Source organism: Hylobates moloch, unplaced genomic scaffold (assembly GCF_009828535.3).
Source record: "Hylobates moloch isolate HMO894 unplaced genomic scaffold, HMol_V3 SCAFFOLD_1, whole genome shotgun sequence".
Lineage (NCBI taxonomy): Eukaryota > Metazoa > Chordata > Mammalia > Primates > Hylobatidae > Hylobates > Hylobates moloch.
In genome coordinates this window covers 124753839-124779692 of record NW_026652276.1, presented here as the reverse complement: position 1 = coordinate 124779692, position 25854 = coordinate 124753839, and the positions used below count along the sequence as shown (strand labels likewise).

Below are 25854 nucleotides of genomic sequence, written 5' to 3'. Positions count from 1 at the left end.
TGGTATACTTCTCAATGTTGCTGGCACTAAGAGAAGCTTCTTCAGCTTTCCTGATCATCACCCAGAGCCACAGTTAATGTTAACATCAGGGTGAAATAAAACTCCACTTAGATGTGGGAACTGTCTCCACAGAATGATTTAGTCTAAGCTGAGTGACACCTTCCTGAGTCCCTGTTCTCCATCAGTAGCCACAAGAACCTACCTTCAGACCCCTGCTCCAGCTCAGGCAGGAAGCTGGACATGGACCACCTGCCACCTCCATTCTCCCACTCCCACTCCAAAAGAATACAGAAAGAGAGAGAGAGAAAAAAAAAGACTACTCATAAGTCTTGCTTCCAAAGGATGTGCTCATTTTGTTCAGAGTATCAAGGGAAATCACAGTGATAGCATGATTTAGAGCATGTCGAACAAGCAAGAAGGGAAGAAGGTGCCCTGAGCTTGGGCAATGAGGAGAATGGTAGAACTCTTCCTAGCGAAAGGAGGTCAGGAAGCTGGTGTGGTCCCCTGTAGATCTACAGAACATCAGGACAACTAAACTCCAAATTAAACTAGGACCAAACACAGGGAGTGGCAGAGAGCATGGAACAGAGGTCAGAGTGAATCACAGATGTATGGCTTCAGGTTCTGGGAATGGATGAGCTCTCCAAGGGAGAAAACTGCAGAAAGAAGAAAAGGGCTGATTATAGATACAATCTTGAGAACACCCACGTTTAAGGGGTGGAAACAAGACAAGCCTAAGAAAGAGGCTGAAAGACTAATTGTTGGGGAGGAAGAGAATCAGGAAAGTACAGAAGCCAAACACATGTGTTTCAACGAAAAGGGACAATTGATGGCATTAAATATCAGAGGAGATCAATAAAGGGAAACCTAAAGACAAACCACTCACTCTAACCCCAAGGAAGTTGTCCATAGCTTGTGAGAGAGCCACTGTATTCATAAAGGCAGAAATCAAACTGCTGGTGTCAGCTCAAGAATAGAAGACAAGGACTGGGTGGAACTGAGGACAAAGAAGGAAGGCACAGGGCAAAATGAAAGGGAATAATGTGCTTGACAGGTAACAAAGCAGGAGAAGATTATTGGATACAGGAGGCTTACTATGCAAAGAGGCAGAAGGAAAGGGGCAGAAACATATAAAAGTTTAGTGAAGAAAGTATAGTACTTTCAACAAATGATGCTGGTGTAACCAGACATCCATACACACACAAAAAAGGAACTTCAAGCCATATCTTGCATCATATACTAAAAATAACTTAAAATGAATCATAGACCTAAATATAAAACCTAAAACTATAAAACTTTTAATAGAAAACATACGAGAAAATCTTTGTGACTTTGAGTTAGGCCATGATTTCCTAGATATGACACCAAAAACATGATCCATTAAAAAAAAAAAAAAACTGATACACTGCACTTCATCAAAATGAAGAACTTCTGCTACTCAAAATGCAATGTGAAGAAAATGAAAAGACAATCCAAAGACTGGGAGAAAATATTTGCAAATTATATATCTGATAAAGTACTCAGATCCAGAATATGCAGAAAGCTCTCAAAACTCAATAATAAGAAAACAACTCAATTTTTTAAAATGGACAAAATATTTCCACTGACACTTCATCAAAGAAAATATAAAGGGCAACATTATTGCTTATTAGGGAATTGCAAATTCAAACCACAGTGAAATACCACACTGAACGTATAAGAATGTCTAATTTTTTTTTTTTGAGACAGAGTCTCACTCTATCACCCAGGCTGGAGTGCAGTGATGCGATCTCAGCTCACTGCAACCTCTACCTCCCGGGGTCAAGAGATTCTCGTGCCTCAGCCTCCCCAGTAGCAGGCTTATAGGCATGTGCCACCACACCCAGCCAATTTTTGTATGTTTAGTAGAGGTGGGGTTTCACCATGTTGGCAAGGCTGGTCTCAAACTCCTGACCTCACAGGATCCACCTAACTTGGCCTCCCAAAGTGCTGGGATTACAGGTGTGAGCCACCGCGCCCGGCCAAGAATGTCTAAATTTAAAACACCAAATGCTGGCCATGCATACTGGCTCACACCTGTAATCCCAGTACTATGGGAGGCTGAGGCAGGAGGATCACTTGAGCCCAGGAGTTTGAGACCAGCCTGGGCAAAATAGTAAGACCCCATCTTAAAACAAAAATTTTAATTAAAAAAATAAATAAAACACTAAATGTTAGGATGAAGAGCAACTGGAGCTGACACATGCTAGTGAGGATGTAAAGCATACAGTAGTCTGGAAAACAATCTGGCACCTGACATATGGAATAGCTATTCTACTCCTAGGTTATTCACCCAGAGAAATGAAGTGTCCATCCACACAAAGACTTGTACACAAATGGTCATAGCACAAATGGTCATATTTGTTGACCATTTGTGTTCTGCCAAAAGGCAGAAACAACCCAATATTAATCAATAGATGAATAGACAAAAAATAAAAAAGAAATTGATTATTCATATACATAACATGGTTGAATCTAAAAATAATTATCCTGAAAGAAATCAGACTAAAAAGAGTATATACTCTGAATATTTGTACATTCATGTTCACAGCAGCACTGTTTACAATAGCTGAAAGGTGGAAGGAACTCAAATGTCCATCAATGGATGAATGGATAAACAAAATGTAGTATATCCATACGATGGATTATTCAGACTTAAAACGGAAGGACATTCTATACATGCTACAACATGGATGCATTCTACACATGCTACAACATGGATGAACCTTGAAGGCATTACGCTAAGTGAAATAAGCCAGGCACACACACAAAAATTACTATATGATTCCATTTACATGAGGTACCCAGAGAGTCAGATTCATAGAGACAGAAAGTAAAATGGTGGTTTCCAAAGACTGGGAGCACAGGGAAGGGGAGTCACTGTTTCATGGGTACAGAGTTTCAGTTTGAGAACAGACTTTTAAAAGTCCTGGATCTCAATGGCGATGACGGTTGCATGACAATGTGAATGTACTTAATGTCACATAGCTGCACGCTTGAAAATGGTTACGATGGTAAATTTTATATGTATTTTACTGCAATTTTCAGAAACTAAATAAATTTTTAATGTACATACTATATGATTCCATTTATATAATTCTAGGAAATGTAATCTATCGTGACAGAAAACAGAGCCGTGGTTGCCTAAGGATGGGAATGGAGGTGGAAGGATGGGAAGCAGGAGGGGGTCCGAAGAAACTTCTGGGGGCGGTGACTGTTCATTAGCTTGATTGTGGTGATGGTTTCATAGGGGTGTACATACATCAAAACTTATTAAACTGTGTACTTTAAATACATGCAGTTTAGTACACAAGAAAACAAAATGGACTAAGTTGAAAAGAAGGTGGGCAAAGAGGAAGGATAAAAAGAGGAAAGGAAGCCAGAGTTAGTATTTGGTGGTTGACAGAGTCACCTGAGAGAAAAAACGAAACAAAGTATTCACTATGTTTGGAATGATCTCATGAATAAAATCAAAGGCCATTTGTGGAGAAAAGTCATCTGTAGAGAAGGAAAAAAAAGCAGTCAAGAGAAAGTATCATTGATGAGGGCAAAAATGTCCTCCCCGTGCTACAAGGATGGTGGCTGCCTTGATTCAAAACTAAATACAAACCACAGTCAAGGGCAGCCCAGGAGGGAGACAGCTCATCCCAAGTCCCAGGGACAAGCAAACAGGAGTTAGAGTCCCAGGGATGGCCAGACACAGTGGCTCACACCTGTAATCCCAGCACTTTGGGAGGCCAAGGCAGGATGATCGCTTGAGCTCAGAAGTTCAAAACCAGTCTAGCCAACATGGTGAAAACCCATCTCTACAAAAATACAAAAGTTAGCTGCGCATGGGGGCGCACCCCTGTGATCCCAGCTACTTGGGAGGCTGAGGTAAGAGGCCTGCTTGAGGCCAGCAGGCTTCAGTGAGCTGAGATCGTGCCATTGCACTCCAGCCCGGCAACAGAGCCCAAGTCTCAGAGACAAAAGAGAAGGGACTCCTTTACTCAGTTAAGCAGGCAAGGCCAGGGTGTGGACACGCTGAAGACACAGGCACTCCACCAGGACTATCTCACAGGAGCTTCTTCCTGGGATGGGCATGTATCCCAGGAAGCCGACAAAGCACAGGAGCTGGCTGCAGGCAGACAGGAGCTCGGGATTCTGACTCTGTACCTCCTTCTAAATGTTTTTGGGAGAGGACAAAAATGGTCATAAGATCACTCATTTGTGATGAGTGGTTTGATTTAAAATATAATCAAGTCAGAAGCCAGGGAAGGCCATCAGAGTGAGGGACTGGCCTGGCCAGGTGACAAGAACCAGCCATGTGGCTGCTCTGTGACTCAATTAAGAGAGAACTCACACACACAAAAGGTTGATATCACTTGGGCCATAAATGTAAATTCATTAAACTGTAGCTCCTTTGATGTTATGCTTTAAAAGTCCTTTGCACATTGACTTCCTCCATCTTTGCTGTTCTGGGCAATTCTGAGGAAAAGTCAGCTGTTGGATTTCAGGGACGTTCTGTTCCCAGCCCAAAAACCCAATTACTGTTATGGAGGCACAGGACAGTTCCACATAACAGCTCAGACGGCTGGGAAGAAGTGACTTTAAAAATAAACAATGTTGGCCAGGTGCAGTGGCTCATGCCTGTAATCCCAGCTCTTTGGGAAGCTGAGGGGGGCGGATCACCTGAGGTCAGGAGTTTGAGACGAGCCTGGCCAACATGGTGAAACCCCATCTCTACTAAAAATACAAAAATTAGCGGGGTATGGTGGCATGTGCCTGTAATCCCAGCTACTCAGGAGGCTGAGGCAGGAGAATCACTTGAACTCGGGAAGCAGAGGTTGCACTGAGCCAAGATTGCACCACTGCACTCCAGCCTAGGTGACAGAGTGAGACTTCATCTCAAAAAAAAAAAATAATAATAATAATAATAATAATAATAATAAATAAACGATGTCCATAGAATCCCATAGTGGTTTCTTTGGAAGATAAGCTCACTATTGCTAGAAACAGGATTCCAACGCAAAGGAGAAAGCACTAAATCATTTTTAAGAATTTTTTTCTGGACTTTAATTTCCTGCTCCTATAACTCTGTACATCTAACCCCAAGATGAAGGTTAAAATGGTGTTAAGACTTGGCAGGACCTCTATGGCTTTGAATAGCAGCACATCTATTCAGTAATCACAGATCCAGGTAATATCTGACACAAACAACACAGTAAGCTGCAGGAAAGGTAGGCACACAGGAAAGGTGAACGTCACAAGCCGACATGCTGGGATTTTAAAACATCTTTAAATGTAAATAATAAAAGCTTGGCCAGGCATGGTGGCTCGCACCTGTAATCCCAGTACTTTGGGAGGCCAAGGGAGTAGGACTGCTTGAGCCCAGGAGTTCAAGACCAGCCTGAGCAACACAGGGAGGCCCCATCTCGACAAAAATAAAAACATTAGCTGGGTGTGGTGGTGCATGTCTGTGCTTCCAGCTACTTGGGAGCTAAGATGGGAGGACTGCTTGAGCCCGGGAAGTCAAGGCTGCAGTGAGCTGTGGTTGTACCACTGCGCTCCAACCTGGGCAACAGAGCAAGACCTTGTTTCAAAAAAAATAATAAAGGCCGGGCATGATGGCTCACGCCTGTAATCCCAGCACTTTGGGAGGCCGAGGCAGGCGGATCACAAAGTCAGGAGATCAAGACCATCCTGGCTAACACAGTGAAACACCATCTCTACTAAAATACAAAAAATTAGCTGGGCATGGTGGCAGGCACCTGTAGTCCCAGCTACTGGGGAGGCTGAGGCAGGAGAACGGCATGAACCTGGGAGGCGGAGCTTGCAGTGAGCTGAGATCGAGCCACTGCACTCCAGCCTGGGCGACGGAGTGAGACTCTGTCTCAAAAATAAAAATAAAAATAAAAATAAAAAAATAAAAACTCCCATGTCAAAATAGTTTGCAAAGAGCACAAGAATAGAATGATCTCCTGGTCTACCTTCCTACCAGTATCAAGTTTGGTCAAATTATTGTTAAATGACTGAACTGAAATCCTTTCATCTGCTCTTCATTCATAGCATATAACCACTGAGGCCAACCTCGACCACCTCCGTGAGCTATGCCAGCTGCCTCTATGACCTGGTCCCCTGGGCCACACCCAGTGTCAATCCTTTAAACTGTTTTTCAGCTCAAGTTAGACTGAGTACTTCTCAAAACTTTCTTTTAGGCTGGGCACAGTGGCTCATGCCTATAATCCCAGCACTTTGGGAGGCCAAGGCGGGAGGCTCACTTGAGCCCAGGAGTTCAGCCTGGGCAACATAATGAGACCCTATCTCTACAAAAAAAAAAAAAAAAAAAAATTAATTAGCCAGGCACACTGGCATGCACCTGTGATCCCAACTACTCCAGAGGCTGAGGGTGGGAGGACTGCTTAAGCCCAGGAGGTCAAGGCTGCAGTGAGCCAAGATCATGCCATTGCACCCTAGCCTGGGTGACAGAACAGGACCATGTCTCAAAACACACACACACACACACACACACACACACACACACACACACACACACACACACCCTTTCTTTTAAATCTTTGATTTGGAATACTCAGACTTGCTTTTTCCTTTATCTTATCCTTTATAAGCTCATCTTCTTAACTGCCCCATAATTATGGACCTCTCCCATCTGAGCATTGACTTCTATCTTTCTCCCTTCAGAGACAGCAACTACCACTTGTAAGATGCTGACTCCCACATCAAGTTCCAACTTCCGCTTCTCTTCCTCAAATTTCAGACTACATTTCCAACTGTCTGCTGGTCACTTCCACTTACATCTCAGTTATCTCCTAGCTGAAGTCAATTGCATGTTTCTTATGTGCATAAAGAATAACAATACTTGGCGTGCATATGGCACTGCACAGGGTCCTTTCTCATCCACAGTTCACACGCTAATCTGTCACCACATCTTATTGGGGATCAGGCTTGTTTTCCTGCAAGGCCTGTAGTCCTCACTTCTTCCTTCCCATCACTGCACATCTCCCAGCTCACTACATCCTCCCAGCCAGTCTGGCTCAGGACTGCTACCTCTTCCACAAGCTCCTCACACAAAACCTTTCCCTCCATTCCCAATCCTTCAGGCATGTGTGTGAGAAATTGTGTGTGTATATATGTGTGACAGCTCATGTGAGTATGCATTGAGAGTGTGCATGACAGCGCAAGTGTGTGAGTGCATGTGAGTGTGCCTTAGTGCAGGTAAATGTGAGTGTAAGAACACATGTGTAAGAGCACGAGAGCATGTGTCTACCTGCTCAGAACAATGACACAACTTTGCAGCCTTGAACCAAGTAAAGAATATTGCTTAAAAAACAACAATAACAATCACTTCCAGAAAACAAAAAAAGAGCTTTTAGAAACTAATAATGATAGCAAAGAAAAAAAAACCTCAACACCAGGATTAGAGAACACAGTCAAGGAAGTCATGTGTGGGTTTTCCCCACAAAAAGAATAAAAAGTCAGAGACACAGGATACAGGAAAAAAAATTTAGAAAAATGAAACTAGTGATCAAATATCTGAATAACTGAAGAACTAGGGAACAAAGAAAATAAAGGAAAGCAGATAACCAGAAAGAATTTAAGGAAATTTCTTGAATTCTGATATGAAAGACATGAATCTTCAGCTTTAAAGGCCTAGCAAGAACCAGCACAAGGTTAAACTCGAGCAAACTCCTTGTTCTACTCTTTCCCCACTTCTCACTATTGCACTTGACTTGTCATATCAAAAGCATGATCAGGGTCAGGTATGGTGGCCCACACCTATAATCCGAACACTTTGACAGGCCAAGATGGGAGGACGGCTTGAACCCAGGAGTTCGAGACCAGCCTAGGCAACATATCAAGGCCTCATCTCTACTTTAGCTAGGCATGGTGGCACATGCCTATGGTCCCACCTCCTCAGGGGACTGAGGTGAGAGGATTGCTTGAGCCCAGGAGGTCGAGGCTACAGTGAGCCATGATCGCACCACTGCAATACAGCCTGTGTGATAGAGCAAGACCAGAAAAAAAAAAAAAAAAAAAAAAAAAAAGTATTACATCCTAAGGGTCAAACTGTAAGCTAAAAGAAAATGGAGGAATGCAGGGAATATTTCCAACCTTAAGCTCTACAGATTCAAACTATTGATCAAACATAAAGATAGAAAAAAAGCATTTTCAGGCATGTGGCAGGGTAACAAGCTCGTCCTGGTTTGTCCAGGATTTTCCTGGCTTCAGCACCATTAGTCCCACATCCTGGGAATTCCCTCAGTCCTAGGTAAACTATTTACCCAGATATAACCTGGTTAAAAAAAAAACCTAAAACTCACATGTCCCAACAATCTCTCAATCCCAGGCAAATCAAGGAAGTTGGTGACCCTTGATGAGTCTCAAAAACTGTCTGTGTCATGGTCACTCTCTAGCGAGGTTACTAGAGGATTCTGTCAACTAAATCATGAGATTTAACAAAAAGTAAGGACTGTACTCACATCATCCTCAATGGTGAAACACTAGACGTTTTTCCTGATGAATGGAATAAGACGAGGATGCCTACTCTCACTATTTCTATTAAACATTGTACTAGAAGTTCTAGCCAGGGGAGTTAGGCAAGAAAATAAATAAATAGTATCCAGATGAGAAGAAAAAAGTAAAATTATCTGTTTGCAGATGAAAAGATCTTGTATACAGAAAATCCTAAGGAATCCACCAAAAACTATGCATTAATAAACAAATTTAGCAAAGTTGCAGGTTACAAGATCACTATACAAAAATCAATTGTATTCCTATAAACTAGCAATGAACAATCTGAAAATGAAATTAAGAAAAATTCCATCTACAATAGAATCAAAAAAGAATAAAATACTTAGGAATAAATGTTTTAAACTATGAAACTAATGGGAAAACATATTTGTAAATTATATATGTAATATGGGACTTGTATCTAGACTATATAAGGATGGTTAAAGAGTTTGAATAGTTATTTCTCCAAAGATACACAAATAGCTAATAAGGCATGAAAAAACACACATTTTTAGTTACTAGAAAATGCAAATGGAAACTAGAATGAGATCCCACTTCATACCCACTAGAATAGCCATAATAAAAAAAAAATAGATGATAACAAGTTTTGGCAAGGATGTGAAGGAATTGGAATCCCCATAGATTGCTGGTGTACAATGGTGGAACTGCTTTGGAAAACAGCCTGGCACTTCCTCAAAAGGTTAAACATACAGTTTAACAGGACCCAGTATTTATACTCCTGGGTATATACCTAAGACAAATGAACATATATGTCTACACAAAAGCTTGTACACAAATGTTCACAGCACTATTCCTCATAATAGCAATCCAACTGTCCACCAACCAATGAATAAACAAAATGAAGTATGTCCATACAATAAAATATTATTCTGTCAATAAAAAGAATGAAGTACTCACACATGCTACAACATGGATGAATCCTGAAAACATTCCATTAAGTGAGAAAAGCCAGACACAAAGGCCACATAATATATGATTCCATTTATATGAAATGTCAGAACTGGCAAATCTACAAAGGCAAAGTAGACTGGTAATTGCCTAGGGCTGGGAGGTTTGAGAGAAAATGAGGAGTGAATGCTAATGCATACAAAGTTCTTTTTCAGGTAATAAAAATGTTCTGGGGCCAGGCGTGGTACCTCACATCTGTAAGCTCAGCACTTTGGGAGGCTGAGACAGGTGGATCACCTGAGGTCAGAAGTTTGTGACTAGTCTGACCAACATGGTGAAACCCCGTTTCTACTAAATACAAAAAATTAGCCAGGCATGGTGAGCATGCCTGTAGTTCCAGCTACTTGGGAGGCTGAGGCAGGAGAATCACTTGAACCTGGGAGGCGGAGGTTGCAGTGAGCCGAGATTGTGAAATTGCACTCCAGCCTGCATAACAAGAGTGAAACTCCATCTCGAAAAAAAAAAAAAGTTCTGGAATTAGATAATAGCGGTAGTTACACAACCTTGTATATATATGAAAAACACTGAATTGTACATGTTAAAGTACAAATTTTAAGATACGTGAACTATATCTCAAGTTTTTAAAACCATATGTGTGTCTGGTATGGTGTGCCATGTGCACTTGGTGTGATGTGTGTGCATGCATACAAGCATGTGTATGAGCCTGGAGAAAGGTGTGCAAGGACACATCTCAGTATACTGACACTGGCTGCAGGACTAGACAGGGGGAGTGCTGTGTGTGTGTGTGTGTGTGTGTGTGTGTGTGTGGTGATGTGTATTGCATGCATACAAGCATGTGTATGAGCCTGGAGAAAGGTGTGCAAGGATATCTCACAGTATATTGACACTGGCTGCAGGATTATAAAGAAGAAATTCCTTTCAACAATGTTGTGTTGTTTTGGGAGTATTATTAGTTTTGGAGTTTTAAAAATTTATTCCTAAGTATTTTTTTATATATATTCTATTGTAGATGGATTTTTCTTAATTTTTTCTTTTTTTTTTTTTTTTCAGACAGGGCCTCACTTTGTTGCCCAGGCTGAGTGCAGTGGCACGATCATGGCCCACTGTAGCCTCGACCTACAGGGCTCAAGCAATTCTCCCACCTAGGCCCCCTGAATAGCTGGGACTATACGCACGCACCACCACGCCTGGCTAATTTTTCAAGACAAGATCTCACAATGTTGCCCAGGCTGGTCTGGAACTCCTGGGCTCATGCAATCCTTTTGCCTCGGCCTCTCAAAGTCTCGGGATTACAGGAATAAGCCACCACGCCTAGCCCTGTGGCCATGTATTTTCTAATATTATAATTGTCTAATAAAGAACTAGCAAATATAATTGTTTTAATCAGAAGAAAATTGAACAAGGTAATAATAGTGATAGAACTGGATAATTCTATTTTCCAAATTTTCCAAATTACTTTTGTAATTAATTAAACAACTGCTTTCCTGTCACACAACTATAACATATGGTGGAGAAGAAGATACCATTGCTAAAAGCAACACAAACATTAACTGTATGGCTATTAATGGAACTGAGGACACATGAGATTTGTATATAATTCTTGAGGGCAACTTTCTGTAACTGAATTTAATGAGAGAAAAAAGGAAGCCACCAAAAACAGAATGATATGCTTCCTTTTAACAGGAAAATTTAATGAGAACAAAACTGATCATACTCTTCGAGTTAATATGCAGTTTTAACATAATATCAGTTAAAGTCCCCATGTGGTATAATACAAAACTTGATCAAGTCACAGTGGAATTCATTTTAAAGAAATCAAACAATATTAAAGAACAGTCTTGAGCCATTTAGTAGACAATGGAATGGTATATTTAGCCTACGACATTAAAGCAGAGAGAAATTTCTAAAATCTAACATAAAGAAAATCACTGAAGGCAGCATCGATGTGGTAAAATCCCCACACTAAATTCAGTGAATCAACTGATAGAAGAAAAGCAGTGAATAAGAAAATGTGAGGATTTGTAAAACTCTACAGAAGGATAATATCCAGACTCCCATCAAAGAGTAAGTGGAGTTAATGAGTTAACAAAGTAGGAAATACCAACAGTAAATCACTGTGTAGAAAATGTAATCTTTCTATAAATAAAGAAATGCAAAGTAAACTATAAAGTATCATCATAACTGTTATCATCATAACTGTTTAACTAAAATTTTAAAACATATTTCTTAGCTGGTATGACTAAGTACGGCCTGCCCTAGGAAGGAAAGCGTAGAAGGCAATTATGAACATGCTCTACTGCATTAGCAGGAAGTGGGCAGCTACCACAAGACTCCAAATAGTATGCCAGACTCTGCCACGTGCCCTTTTTAAAAACCCACCAGCATATATAATACTTACCAACACCAAAACTAGACTAACCAAGAAAAAAAAAAATTTACCACTGACTACATCTGGGGTTTTAAGCCACCTGAGGTTCTAAACCTATTTATGTCACTATTTCCCCTCAAAAAAATAAACAGCTATCTCGAAAACGTAATATGAAGATATGAATGAAATTAAGATGAAAAGGATAGGATGCTTTAATTTAGGGGGAAAGAGAAAACAAAAGTTTAAACCCTGGATCCAGTACTAACTCTAACCTATACTAAATTTCACAAATACTATAAAACATTACTCCAAATGAATTAACTCTACACTAGTCAACACTTGGCAAAAATGCTTTCTTGCAAAATCTGCATTAAAGGATTTTAGTTTTCCTCCATTGGAAAATCTTTCATTATTTTTAAAAACGCATTTGTACTGTGTGATAATTCTTTTCTCCTACCACATACCCTAGGTGGTCCTAGACAACAGGCCTAAAAACCCAACAGGCTCAACTCTGCTTATCTCAAAACGCTCCTTCAAGACTATACCCCTCCCAAGGGGATTCTCTGGACACAATTCAAATGCTTTCTTCTATCTCCTTGCCTTCCAGGAATCCCTTTCTCCCTTCTCCTGGCTTCTTTGGCCCTGCACCCGTGAAGGCCAGCACAGGCATCACCTTCTCCAGGAAGTATTTCTGACATTCCAGAAAATGGGTCTGGACCCTTCCTCTGCATTCATCACATGGGATTGCAACAGTTTGTCCAAGCTCCCCCTAAACTGTGAGCCCCTTGAGCATCTCCCACTCTATATGTCTGACTGCTAGAACAGAGCCTGAAACATCATAGAAGGTACTCCACATATACATGGGATGGGAGGATAGAAGGGCAAGCTGCATATGAAGAGAAGTCTTCTCTAAAAATCAGTGTGATCTGCAACAGGAAAAGGCTGTCTCCCTGTGGGGGGAGGCACACTCATAAAGACTACATCATTTCCTGCCTGTTAGGGATGCTATGGGAAGGACAGAAAAGCTACCATGATTGAGTCAGATAGCCGCAGACACATGGTACAATCTGACCTATACCATTGAAAGTGAAGAAGCACCAAAGAGAGAGAGAAAGGAGTCTTTCACCAGCCATGTGAGATGCAGTATGGCCACACCTCAGCCACAATGGTTGAAAAGGGGAGGAAACAAAGAAACAGAAAGTTTGGGATCTGGGCCCTAACCCAGACTGCGTGAAGGCTCATTTTCTCGAATGTCAGAAATGCTTCCTAGAGAAGGTGGTGCCTGTGCTGGCCTTCATGGGTGCAGGGCCACAGAAGCCAAGGAGAAGGGAGGAAGGGGTCCTGGAAGGCAAGGAGGTGGACCATGTAAAAGCTGTCCACAGTTGGGATGGACACAGTTGGGATGGGACAGCGTTCAAGTGCCTGGCTCCGTGGTAAACAAAATCAGGGCTCATATGATTCAGGTGCATAGGCAGGTGGTCCCTGAGCCCAGGTAGTCTTCCCAAGAGATGTTCTGAGGCAGTCTACAAATATAGCACATGCAAAGCATATTATCAAACTCAGAGGCCTTCCACTGCTCTGAGATAGGAATTATCAGGGACATGTGCACACACACTCTCTCTCTCTCTCTCATATGTACACACATACAGAAAGAGAAAAAGAAATGTGTATTACCTCTCTATCTTTAAGGATATTTAAGGTAACTTTAGTCAAGTACTGGGTACATTTTGCTTACAAACACTTCATGAATTGCTATGAAATTTTATAGAAGCCTAATTTCCAGGGCTCAAGTTACAGTTACTGAACAAATGTAACCATAATGTGTGCCACTAGCATCTCAACCACATAATTACCCAGAAAAAATTAACAGATACACAACTTATACTCTAAAATCCCCTAATAACCACATGTTCAGAAAATGTTCCTAAATAGGAAAACACTGACCAATATTATTAGCTTAACTTTTCAGGGAATAAAGAAATCATAAAGCAGATTATTCCAACTTTTCAAATATGAGCGAAAACAGAAAACTCCTAGTTGATCAGTAGCTCTCAAAGGGAGGGTAGGCCCTGCCTCCTGGGAGTTTGGGAGTGTGTGGGCAGCGTTAGGTGTCCTTGGGACAGTCAATGGGCACTGTCCCCTGCCCTGCACTACCTTCACACATCCCATTAGACATGCAAGTAGACAGAGCTGTTTAACATCTGAGCCTGTAACCTAACTCAATTTTAGATAAAAACCCAAATAATTTTTTGCATGTTTTTATTATATCATGAATTTTCCAGGAATACAACATGTCTGATTCTGGCCTTTACTAAAATGTAATTGCCTCTTTGAAAATACTCATCACCAAAGCAACACTGCCTGTGTATTCTGGGTTACCAATCAAGACACACCCAGGCTGTGTGTGTGTGTGTGTGTGTGTGTATACACAAAGATACAAGAGATCTACAGTATCTTTTGCATTGTATGAGTGCCCGTGGCCCTCATGAGATAGCTGCTGGCACTGAATATAGACACTAAGCGAAGGCTACACGTGCAGCCTGGGTATGTCTTGACCCCGATAGGGTCAGGAGGCAGAGATGCGCAGAAACCCTAGGCCGCTCTAGTTTGTCTTTGTGAGTATCAAGGGACAATGTGGTTAGGGTATAACAATGGAATGACCTCCTGCCCCTCCCCCAAAACACACATGTAACTCCACTTACTTGAACCCAAGTAGCATTGAACCTAGAGAGAAGAAGAGTTGGACACTTGGTTTGGGAGGACAAGCTGCTGACATCCACAGAGGGAAGGGAGCCTGCCATCCCTGAGAACTAGCAGCTGACATAGTCCATGCCCAGCCAAGCCCCCAACAATGTCTAGAGACCAACTTTGGAAAACTGATGCAGCATCCAGACAGGCTAACAGGAACCTCAAATTTAAAAGTTAATACATAGCTGAGTATCCCCAAACCCTGAGAAAAGGGCACCAAATTCTAACCTAAAGAAGTGATGCTGCAGAACACAGAGTTAGTAAAGACACAGGACTTAAAAACAGGCACAATCAACAGCCTCCGAGTGGTGTGAGAGGATATTACACTCAAAAGAATCAACCAGCAATCTTAAACGTTAAAAACTGGAATCACTAAATTAAAATAAATAAATAAAAGGTGAGCCCAAGAACAACTGTTATCTCTGGGAGAACACTGGGCTTGAGGGATGATCAAAGGGGTCTTGAGTTTTATCTATCTACAAAAGGAATGTATTTTTACTAAATAAAAAAAATCAACGGATATTTTCAAAGAAATATATTTTCTGGATGAAACGGGAATTTAGTACTTCTACAACTTCACAAGCAGTATGAGGGACCAAAAGAATCATTTCCTGGCCAGGCACAGTGGCTCATGCCTGTGATCCCAGCACCTTGGGAGGCTGCGGCAGGTGGAACATCTGAGGTTAGGAGTTCGAGACCAGCCTGACCAATATGGTGAAACCCCATCTCTACTAAAAATACAAAAATTAGCCAGGCGTGGTGGCACACACCTGTAGTCCCGGCTACTTGGGAGGATGAGACGACAGGAGAATTGCTTGAACCCGAGAGGAAGAGGTTGCAGTGAGCCAAGATCATGCCACTGCACTCCAGCCCGGGTTAACAAGCAAGACCTCATCTCCAAAAAAAAAAGAAAAGAAAAGAAAATGAAGCAAGAATCATTTCCCAAATTAACTTCCTCCAAATAACAGTCCCTCAAAGTGACAGCAGGCCAACTAGAAAGAAAAAGAGCTCCATTAATTTGAGTTAAATTACACGTTTTTTTCATTTCAGGGCCTCTGGGTTAGAACACGATATAGCCCAGACAAATCATACACCCATGTCTCAGAAAACATCAGGCACAGAGAAAGGTACCTTGACTAGATGAACAATTTTTTTTTTTTTTTTGGTGGAGTCTTGCTGTGTCACCCAGTGCAATGGCACAATCTCGGCTCACTGCAACCTCCACCTCTCGGACTCAAGCAATCCTCCCACCTCAGCCTCCCAAGTAGCTGGGATTACAGGCATGTACCACCACACCCAGCTAATTTTTGTATTTTTAGTAGAGACAGGGTTTTACCACATTGGCCAGGCTGGTCTCGAGCTCTTGGCCTCAAATAATCTGCCCACCTTGGCCTCCCGAAGGGCTAGAATTACAGGTGTGAGCCACCATGCCTGGCCCACCAAATCTTTACATAAGCTTTAATTTTTTCTTATTCTATGAACCAATACCCTTTTAGAAGGAGCGTTATCCCCATTCCAGCTTTTAGATTAAGACACCCAACAACACTGGCATTTAGTACAGAATCTCAACCCTCTTTTCCTTATTCTAAATTCCCTCCTCTTACAGTGCCAAAAACAACAACCCACATCCATCCTGGGGACAGAGCCCAGGGCAGGGCTCAGGGAAGTGGCAGGGGAGCAGAAGGGCCCAAACGAAGGTGGAAGCAGAAGCTGACACCTGTGCTCTGCTCCACTCAGCAGCACCAGTTCAAACACATACGCTTTGCTCTCCGCCCTATGCCCTAGACCCCACACGAGCATGGGACATCCCCAGGACATTTCCAGGGGGCATTTTAAATTTCCTTAATCTTAATGTTTTTTACATGTATTTTCTAATTTTCCTCTATATTACTATAAAGAAACTTTTAGTGATTTTAAAAATCTCACAGTCATCTCACATCATCTCCCATATTTCTACCAGAAATGAGGCTGAGAGAATACACAGACAGCCACAGCACAGTTCACACAGTAAAACATCAACACCTTAAGGCCTGTCCACATGAAGTGGGAAACTTCTGAACAGCCATTAGAGAACACAGCAGACACCCACTGAGACTGATGTGGATGAGCAGTGTATACAGCCACTATCATCTGTGGAAAGGTTAAAATTGACAAAGTAGAGAATGTGGGACATTAATCACGGAGGCCATGGGCACAGGGAGAACTCTCTGCACTTCCTGCTCAATTTTGCTGTGAACCTAAAGTCAGTCTAAAAATAAACTGTATTAACCACAAAAGAAAAAAGTAAGAAGACAGGCATAGATAAGTATGCTTGTATTTTCATAGAATATCTCCTGACCGGTACACCAGACACTGGTAACAGCAGCCACTTAGGGTAGAGTGGATAAACACAGTCACCTCTCTGTGTAGAGCAGAACAGAGCCACAGACAGGGTGGTGAGTGAGAAGACCACCAAAGATCCACTACACACCCTCACCCTCCCATACTTCTCAAATTGCTTTTGATATATGCATACAGCATTTTTCAAAACACCAGTTAAAAAAAAAAAAGAAAAACTTTTAAGGAAAAATAGGAAATTCCAGGGTAAGAGGGGTACAAGAGAGTCAAATCTAAATAAAAGCTAGAGCAGCAAAATCACAGATGCTTGGCCCCAAAGATACAAAGCTGACCTTGTGAATGCATACTTTTGGGAAAGAAATGACCAGTGAACCCAGGACCATGGAAGCCTGGGTGGCACAGCCACCCTACATGAGATATCTCAGTGACATAAGCCAGATGCTTGCTGCCAGGAGCCAGCACTGCACCAATGTAAAGCTCACAATGCCCCCCAGAAGCAGGGACAGCCACCTAGGGCCAACTTGAGAAGGAAAAAAGCTAAAAAACAAGGGAAAGGTTGAAGAATCCTCATCCCATCCCCTGAGCCACCCTAAATTGGAAAATACCCAGCAGACACAAAAAGCCTCTCAAGAGGACACTGCCAACCCACTCAGGCAAGGGATCATACCCAAATGCCCTGAACACTTCTGGGGCCACCATGCCTGGTTTCCTTTCTTATTCAGAGCTCAGGGAGGTATGTACATGGGGTTTATTGCTTGTTTTCCTTGGAGGGAGAAACAGTTTTCTGTTTTTCTTACTTAAGACCCAGTACAGTCAGCAGGGCCCCAAAGGCTTCAGGAAGGAGGCTGCTAGTCACCACACCAATCTGTGAAGTGCTCATCCTGCCAGCCACTCTGGTACCAGGCTCAGCCATGTGGTTCTGGGCTCAGCCATGCTGCCTTCAAAAATTAGGGGAAACAAAAGGTCTGGAAGTTTGTTCTCCTAGGAGAACTTCAGCATCCGAAGTGACATTTCTCCTGCTTTATTCAGCTTTTCACTAGGGACACTTGGATAATGCTAAGTGTTTTCTAGGTCACAGCTAGTCCTACCTACCCACTTATTGGGAAGCTCTAGCAGCAGCAGAATAGAAAGCTCTGGGTGAGCCTGCAAAGCAGGAGGCATGCTAGTCGGCAGGAGGGAGAAAGTGTGCAAACACCCCTGCTTCCCATGAACCGCTAGGTCACAAAGCCCCATCGGGTGAGGGAACGTGTGACCCACTCAGACTGGTGTTTCAGACTCTGCTATGCGGGTCACGGGAAGACAGCACTGGCCCTCCTTGGGAGAAGATTCTGGTCCAAATCTATGGTGTGGCTCAGCTATCAGCAGTGAAGACTGAGGGGCACTGGCTGGTTTCTTTCCCCACATTCACCCTCAACGGCCCCCCGTGGTGAAGAAGGTTGGGTGTCACTCCCTCCAGCCTCTGCAGGGCAGAGTGTGCTGCTATTACAGGGCCTGCTGAACCAGCATCTCATCCCTACTGAAGAATGGGTCAATAAAGACAGAAAAGTTATGACAGAAAAGGAGGGAAGGAAGGAGAGTCCCTTCCAATGGTCCTCACAATAATACCACCCACAGAGATCGGTGTGAAATTTTGCTTTCAGAAGCAGAATGTGCCCAGACAGAATCAGAACTGCTCATTTAACATGGGAACGGCAAAGCGCCCACTCCAAAACTTCTGCTAGTGGGTAGCCAGAAAGGAGCCATCCTCTCTCCCTTCCTGACTCAAATTGTACAACTGCTCAAGGGGAAGAAAGAGAAGCCAGAGGTTCCTCTGCATCAGCCAGAGGCCGATCATCCTGATCCAGGCTGCCAAGTTAGAACCCAAGCTCCCAGATCAAGGGACAAGTCAGAGGTGGAGCTCTTTGATCAAGGGGCAGGTCAGAGATCAAGGTCCCCACTGAGGCCCAGCAGGGACAGGGCAAAAGACTGGGGCAGGCTGGCAATCTTAAACCCCATTTGCCCCAAGGCCCTGAAAAAAAAAAAAGTATTCCATAAATACTTGCTGAATCCAAGAACCAAACCTAGTACTTAGCTTATACTGAAAGCTTTAATTATACTATCTCATTTAATCCTTACAACAGCCCTTTAATTGTTATCACCCTATTGTATATAAGAAAAAAACTAAGACCTCAAAAAAAAAAAAAAGAAAAAGAAAAGAAAGAAAAAAAAAAAGAAAAGGCTCTCTTCCTCGGCGCTGCGTACAGAGGTGGCAGCCATCTCCTCCTCGGCATCACGGCCGCCCTCACACCCCTTGTGAAGCTCAAGATCGTCAAAAAGAGAACCAAGAAGTTCATCCGGCACCAGTCAGACCGATATGTCAAAATTAAGCATAACTGGCAAAAACCCAGAGGCATTGACAACAGGGTTCGTAGAAGATTCAAGGGCCAGATCTTGATGCCCAACACTGGTTATGGGAGCAACAAAAAAACAAAGCACATGCTGCCCAGTGGCTTCCAGAAGTTTCTGGTCCACAACGTCAAGGAGGTGGAAGTGCTGCTGATGTGCAACAAATCTTACTGTGCCGAGATCGCTCACAATGTTTCCTCCAAGAACCGCAAAGCCATCGTGGAAAGAGCTGCCCAACTGGCCATCAGAGTCACCAACCCCAATGCCAGGCTGCGCAGCGAAGAAAATGAGTAGACAGCTCGTGTGCACGTTTTCTGTTTAAATAAATGTAAAAACTTCAAAAAAAAAAAAAAAAAAAGAAAAGAAAACTAAGGCCCAGGGAGATGAAAGAATTTGTTCAATGCCAGACGGCTTACCAGTGTCAGACTAGCAACTGCATGCACGGTTTCTAGACTCCAAGATTCATACTCTTATTCCATCACATAATTTTTTTAAAAGGGGGAAAAAGACTAGAGTCAGGAAGTAAAAAGATAAATATAACAGTTTCAGACATTAAAGGAGCAAACCACAAGGCAAGAGACAGGTATCCTCCTTGCTCATCCACTGGGAAAGTCTACAAGCCTGACACCACAGCACCAACTAACACAGCAGGCCCAGCTCTTGGCTTGTAATCTCAATCTCTTATCAAAACCCAAGGACTTCTTGGAGAAGGGGTCCATTCTACAGCCAAGGCAGGAAAATAACTCAAACCTGGAACTTCTGTAGTGTTCAAGAAAATAAAGAAGGGCTTGAAAAATGATGCAAACATGTTAACAGGAAAAGTCAACTGGAAGAGGCCACTTGAGCAATTAAACAAGAGTAATGGACCATAACCTATGGAATAACTATCCATGAATACATACTGACATACACCAAGAACTAATAAATAAGTAGAGGAGAAAGAAAAGCTCTTCCTTACAGCATGTGAAATTTACAGTCCTTACAGTCCATTTGCTTTGGACTGAGCTCCTGCACAAGGCTCCAGCACACTAGACCAAACCAGAATGGAGATAATCAAAATGAACTTTAAAAAGGGCCAGTTTTCAAACAAACAAACCAAAAAAAAAAAAAAAAAAAAAAAAACAGGAGATTTCGGTCAACTTGAGTCAGCAGGTAAGGAAGACCCCTCCGTTTCAATCCTATGAGGAAGTGACTTTGAAACGACCCATCTGCTTTTTGTTCTCTGTGTCTGCTTTTCTCAGCCCTTTTCTGCCTATGAAACCTACCTCATTTGGTCAGCTCATGGGAATACTCATTTTATTTTATAGAATGAGATGTTGCCCAATTCTAGAAACACAAAAGCCAACTAGATCTTTAAACTAAATTTGTTATAATTTTGTCTTTTGACAAGTATAATTCTAAATAATAAATGGAGAAAGAATGATAAAAATAGAAAATCATTTAGCAAACAGTGCAGTAATAATTGTTTCAGGCAAGAATAATCAGTGGTTGCTAAGATTAATGGTAAAAGTATGCTGAGAAACAAGATATTTATCTAGTCTCAAAGTTATCTCCCCACAAGATACTTATTAATTACAAAAAAGAACACAATAACTCCACAGTGGAAGAAATGTGCAGCCATCCATTCAGCCAAATGATCACAGTTATGATCATAATTAACATCAGAAGGAATGGGACAAATCCTGGCATGACACACCAAGGGCCCACCATGGTATTCTTCTGTGGTATTCTTGCCAAAAATATATAACACGAATACAGTCATAAGGAAGCATCAGACAAAATTATAATGAGGGACATTCCACCAAAAAAAAAAAAAATGGCAATGAAGGAAAAAAAAAAAGGACCAGTTCTCTTTAACTGTCAAGGTCATGAAAAGACTAAGAAACTGTCACTGTCCCAGATACAGGAGACTGAAGAGAGACACAACCACAAATACAATGACAATAACAAATTGAACCCTGAGCGAAGGATAAAGGACATGATTCAACAGGCGGAATTTAAACAAGGTCTACAGATGAGCTAATGGTAATCCCTCATTATAAAAGACTCTAACATTTGGTGAAGCTGGGTGAAGAGCATATTTGAGAATTCTTTGCATGACTTCTGCAATTTTTTTTGGTAGATGTGAATTATCTAAAATTCAAAGATTTTTTTAAAAGACCAAAAAATAAACAGACATTAACAGTTATATGAGAGAGAGAATATGCTAGTCTTTGGTTAGCTAAGAACACTGACTCCATACCACAGCAGCCAGCAGCCAGACCACAGATCTGACCCTCACGCTTCAGAATCCCACAGCTGCTATTTTAAAGACCAGATAACAGGCTCCAAATCTGATTTCTCAGCTCACAGAACTCACAGCCAAGTCATTTGAGATGACTTATTCCAAAGGGTCTCAAAGCAAATTCTACAGGACAGAGCTGCCTATACGCCCAGGCTCGGCTTAAGGTCCCCCCAGTGTTAGCCTGTCACTCAGATGCTGCTTCCACAGCAAATATCTTGGCTTAATTAAAGGAAATACAAAAACTTAGGTCACTCCAACTCCCTCACAGCATGGCTCAGAGAGCACAAGGCCTGCATGGACCAGGCTCTGCATAGTCCTGGGCATCTGTAACTCAGGGGCTGCAAGGGAAGCAGCCCACGAGGGAAGGGAAAGAAGAGCAAGAGCACAAACAACAAAACCAGAAGGGGCAGCTGACAGCCTGATGGCTCAGCACAATGGCTGGAAGACAGAGAAGTGGCCTCAGGACTCTACTAGCAAGTTTAACTTTTAATTATTTTTATTTATCTTTACTTTGACCAAACCAAAACAAGAGTTCAAACTACTACCAAGTTTAAAGTACAACTCTGAGTTGCCCTAAGAAGACAGGGAACATACACAAATGTGAAAATATGAGAAAAACTAAATGTTACTGAAGAGTGGCATTCATGAGATATGTTAAAATTCAAAGGTTGATCATCTTCAATGTGACTTTTAACTTCAGTCATTATTTGTTCAGCTGTTTACTGAGTACCAACTATGTGCCAGGCAGTAGAATCCACAATAAACAAAGTTCTTGCCTTGCATGGTGACGACAAACGACACCCAACGAGTAGATATGCAGTTGTCCCTTGGTATTCACAGAGCGCTGGTTCCAAGAGCCCTAAGGATACCAAAATCCAAAAATGCTCAAGTCCCTCATACCCTGATATCAAATGGTATAGTATTTGCATATGCACATCCTCATGTATACTTTAAATCATCTTGGCCGGGCGCAGTGGCTCAAGCCTGTAATCCCAGTACTTTGGGAGGCCGAGGCGGGCGGATCACGAGATCAGGAGATCGAGACCATCCTGGCTAACACGGTGAAACCCTGTCTCTACTAAAAATACAAAAAATTGGCCGGGCGTGGTGGCGGGCACCTGTAGCTTGCAGTGAGCCGAGATCGCGCCACTGCACTCCAGCCTGGGGGACAGAGAAAGACTCCATCTCAAAAAAAAAAAAAAAAAAAAACTTTAGCTTTGTAATAGTTAATACAATGAAAATGCTATGTAAATAGTTGTTAAATATTTTTTATTTGTATTATTTTTATTGTTGTATTGTTATTTTTTATGGTTTTGGCTTTTTTAGTATTTTCAATCCAAGGTTAGTTGGATCTGCAGATGTGGAACCGAAGGATACAGAGGGCCAACTGTACATGGTAACAACCAGCTCAGGGCCAGGTGATCTAGGTCAGTCCCACTCCCCTCCTTCTGACTTCTCTGCTGACAGAATGAGCAGGGCAAGCATGAATGGCCACAAGAAAAGACACACAAAGGACAGTTTGCACAGGAAAGGCACATAGAGATTTTTTGTAAACACATAGGAGTGTGTAAACACATAGAAGTGTTTACAGCCACCACTCCCAGGATAGAGAACACAGAATCACCTACCCAGGGATACACTGAGGCCGCTACAGAGTAGAAGTGACACAGACATTAGATATACCTCTTAGAAGCAAAGGGTGACAAAGACTCACAAAATGACACAGGATTTTAGGTGCTCATCCGGACTCCATGAACAAACCAGAGATGAAGCAACAGGTCTAATCGAGGGGTTACTGCACCGGTCACAAGGGCTCCTGGAATGCTCTCAGGTTTGTCTCCTCCATCCACCCTCACTGCCTCGGTGATCTTACCCAGTCTATGGTTAAATGCATCTAAATGCTAATGTTTTCCAAATGCCCATCCCGGTCCCTACTCTTCTCAGAACTTCAGACTCGTGTGTCTACTACCTACTCAGTAATGCCACCTCGACCACTGGTCAGCTTCTCAGATTGATGGAAGCCGTGACCAACCCCAATCAACCCTGAGAAACTTCCCCTCCAGTGCTTTAGTGGCTGCCAGTTCCATCCTTCCAGTTGCTCAGCAACAAATTTTGAGAAGGAGGAAAAAAATACAATTACATTTAGAATTCTAAATGTGACAAATACATATACGACGTATTACTAAATATAGTTGTTACTAAAATACTACTATAAATAAGAAATAGTCTGCACTCCTAGAAAATCCAAGAAAATCAACTGAGAAACTATTAGAAACCAGTAAGAGAATTCAATATTGGTGTATAGGACTTACTGAATAAAAAGATTAAAATTCTACAGAAGAACATAAAGCAAGACTTGAGAAAATAAGACATAACCTTTTCTTAGACCAAAAGACTCAATAATGTAAAGATGTCAATTCTCCCTAATCCAAAACATAAATTTAATGTATTCTCAATGAATATTTCAACAGAATTTTCATACGCAAAAATTAATTTACGGGAATATTTGAGAAAAGTCTGGGGGTAAAAAGATTAAACACTAGTTCTACCAAGTGCCAAAACGTATTATAAAGCTATGAAACAAAATAGTGTGGTGCTAACAAATTGAACAAATGGTTTAGTATTTGTAAATACACAGAATGGAAAAAAATACAGAAACATATACAAAGTTAAATCCAAGCTATTTCAAAAGTGAATGACATTTCAAAGAAAACCAAAGAAGAAAAGGTAACAGTAGCCCAGAAGGGAGTTAGGGACTCTGGCTAACACCTAGGATGGGGTCGGGTACTCTGAGACAACCTAGCAACCTACCAGTGAGAGAACAAACTGACACAAACGCCCTGAGGCCAATTTAGCAACATCCATCAAAATTACAAACGCCATACCCTTTGACCCAGTAATTCCTGTTCTGGGAATTCATTTAGCTGATATTCATACACGTTCCAAGAGACACTTAAACGCATATTCATTGCAACATCATTTGTGATGCTGGCACACGGGAAACAACTTAAGTACACACCCCTTGGGGACTCATTAAATAATAAGATCTACACAGCAGAATACTACACGGCAGTTAATAAACATCTTGGCCACACATCAGAGTCACCTGGAAAGCTTCTGAAAATCCAGACATGACACAGAAGAGGCCACACTCAGACCAATTAAATCAGATCTCTAGAGCAAGGACCCAAGCATTTTATTTTACTTTATGTTTTATGGACCAAACAATATGAACATCAGCATTTTAAGGTAGCGGAGAATCTCAGGGCAAACGACCCAAAGGCAAACTAGGTTCCACTGCTCAACAACATGAGCCTGGGTCAGTTTCCTAAACTACAAAATGGGAAGGCAACAGACCAGCTTCAAAGAGTTGTGAGGACAGTGAAAAACCTATGTGTACACTAAGGAGAAGCTACCTGGCAACAGGAAGTATTCAATCAGTGTCAGCTGATTATCTAGTGCAAGGGTTCACAGCACATTCCAGGGATATGACAAAGGCAACACTCACAGATGTGCTTTTGTCTGTGCATGTGTACTATATATAGTAGGGAAAATATATACATACATATAAAATGTTAAAATTTTGCAAAAGATGATATTGACAACAGTCACCTTTAGGAAGAACCTGCTTCTATTACATACTCTCCTAACTTTCAAAAATGTTACCCTAAATCCAACTCCAACTTATAGGAAATAGGACAGAGGACATGCTAAACCACACGTGGGTAACAATCAGCAAAATACAGCTAGTGGGAAATACAAACAAACAACTTGATTTACTTTACCAAATAAATTTTGAGGGGAAAAGAAAAAAGAGAGAGAAAAAAATGGAGGGTTGACTATGAGGCATTGATGTTTGGAGCCTTATCAGTAGCCTGATTCAAACAAAACTTTCTTTTAATTAGGACACTATAAGAAAACTGGAAGTTTAAACAGTGGCTGAAAATATTTACAGATGAAATGACACAAGGCAGAATTTGTTTCAAAATAACCCAGGAGTGAGAAAAGCAGGCTGCTATTGGAACTGGGCAATGAGCACATGAGGAGTCATGTTCTTCTGTCTACTGTCTTTTGTATTTCAAATTCTACCTAATAAACATTTTGTGAAGTACATATATTACCTTTCTAACATCAAAAAAAAAAAAACCAAGCTAGCATAAAAAGAACTATTATTATAGAAAAATATTAAAATAGAAGTTGGCTATTTTAAAAGAAATTGGCTAGTTTTTAAAAAGTATCTCTCAGATAGTACGGTAATTAGTTGCTTTTTTCT

General features: G+C 41.7%; 3 protein-coding genes across 4 annotated transcripts in view; 2 read left to right on the top strand and 1 right to left on the bottom strand.

The window, feature by feature from the left end:
• Nucleotides 1-25854, top strand: part of OGDH (oxoglutarate dehydrogenase) — a 486510-nt gene that overhangs the window by 219431 nt on the left and 241225 nt on the right. The window lies entirely within an intron of this gene.
• NUDCD3 (NudC domain containing 3) overlaps nucleotides 1-25854 on the bottom strand; it is a 110737-nt gene that overhangs the window by 68353 nt on the left and 16530 nt on the right. The window lies entirely within an intron of this gene.
• LOC116809401 (large ribosomal subunit protein eL32-like) lies at nucleotides 19121-19591 on the top strand (the record flags this gene model as incomplete). Its single annotated transcript, XM_032753269.2, has 1 exon — nucleotides 19121-19591. A coding segment is annotated over one exon (471 nt), but the record flags the coding sequence as incomplete, so codon positions are not given.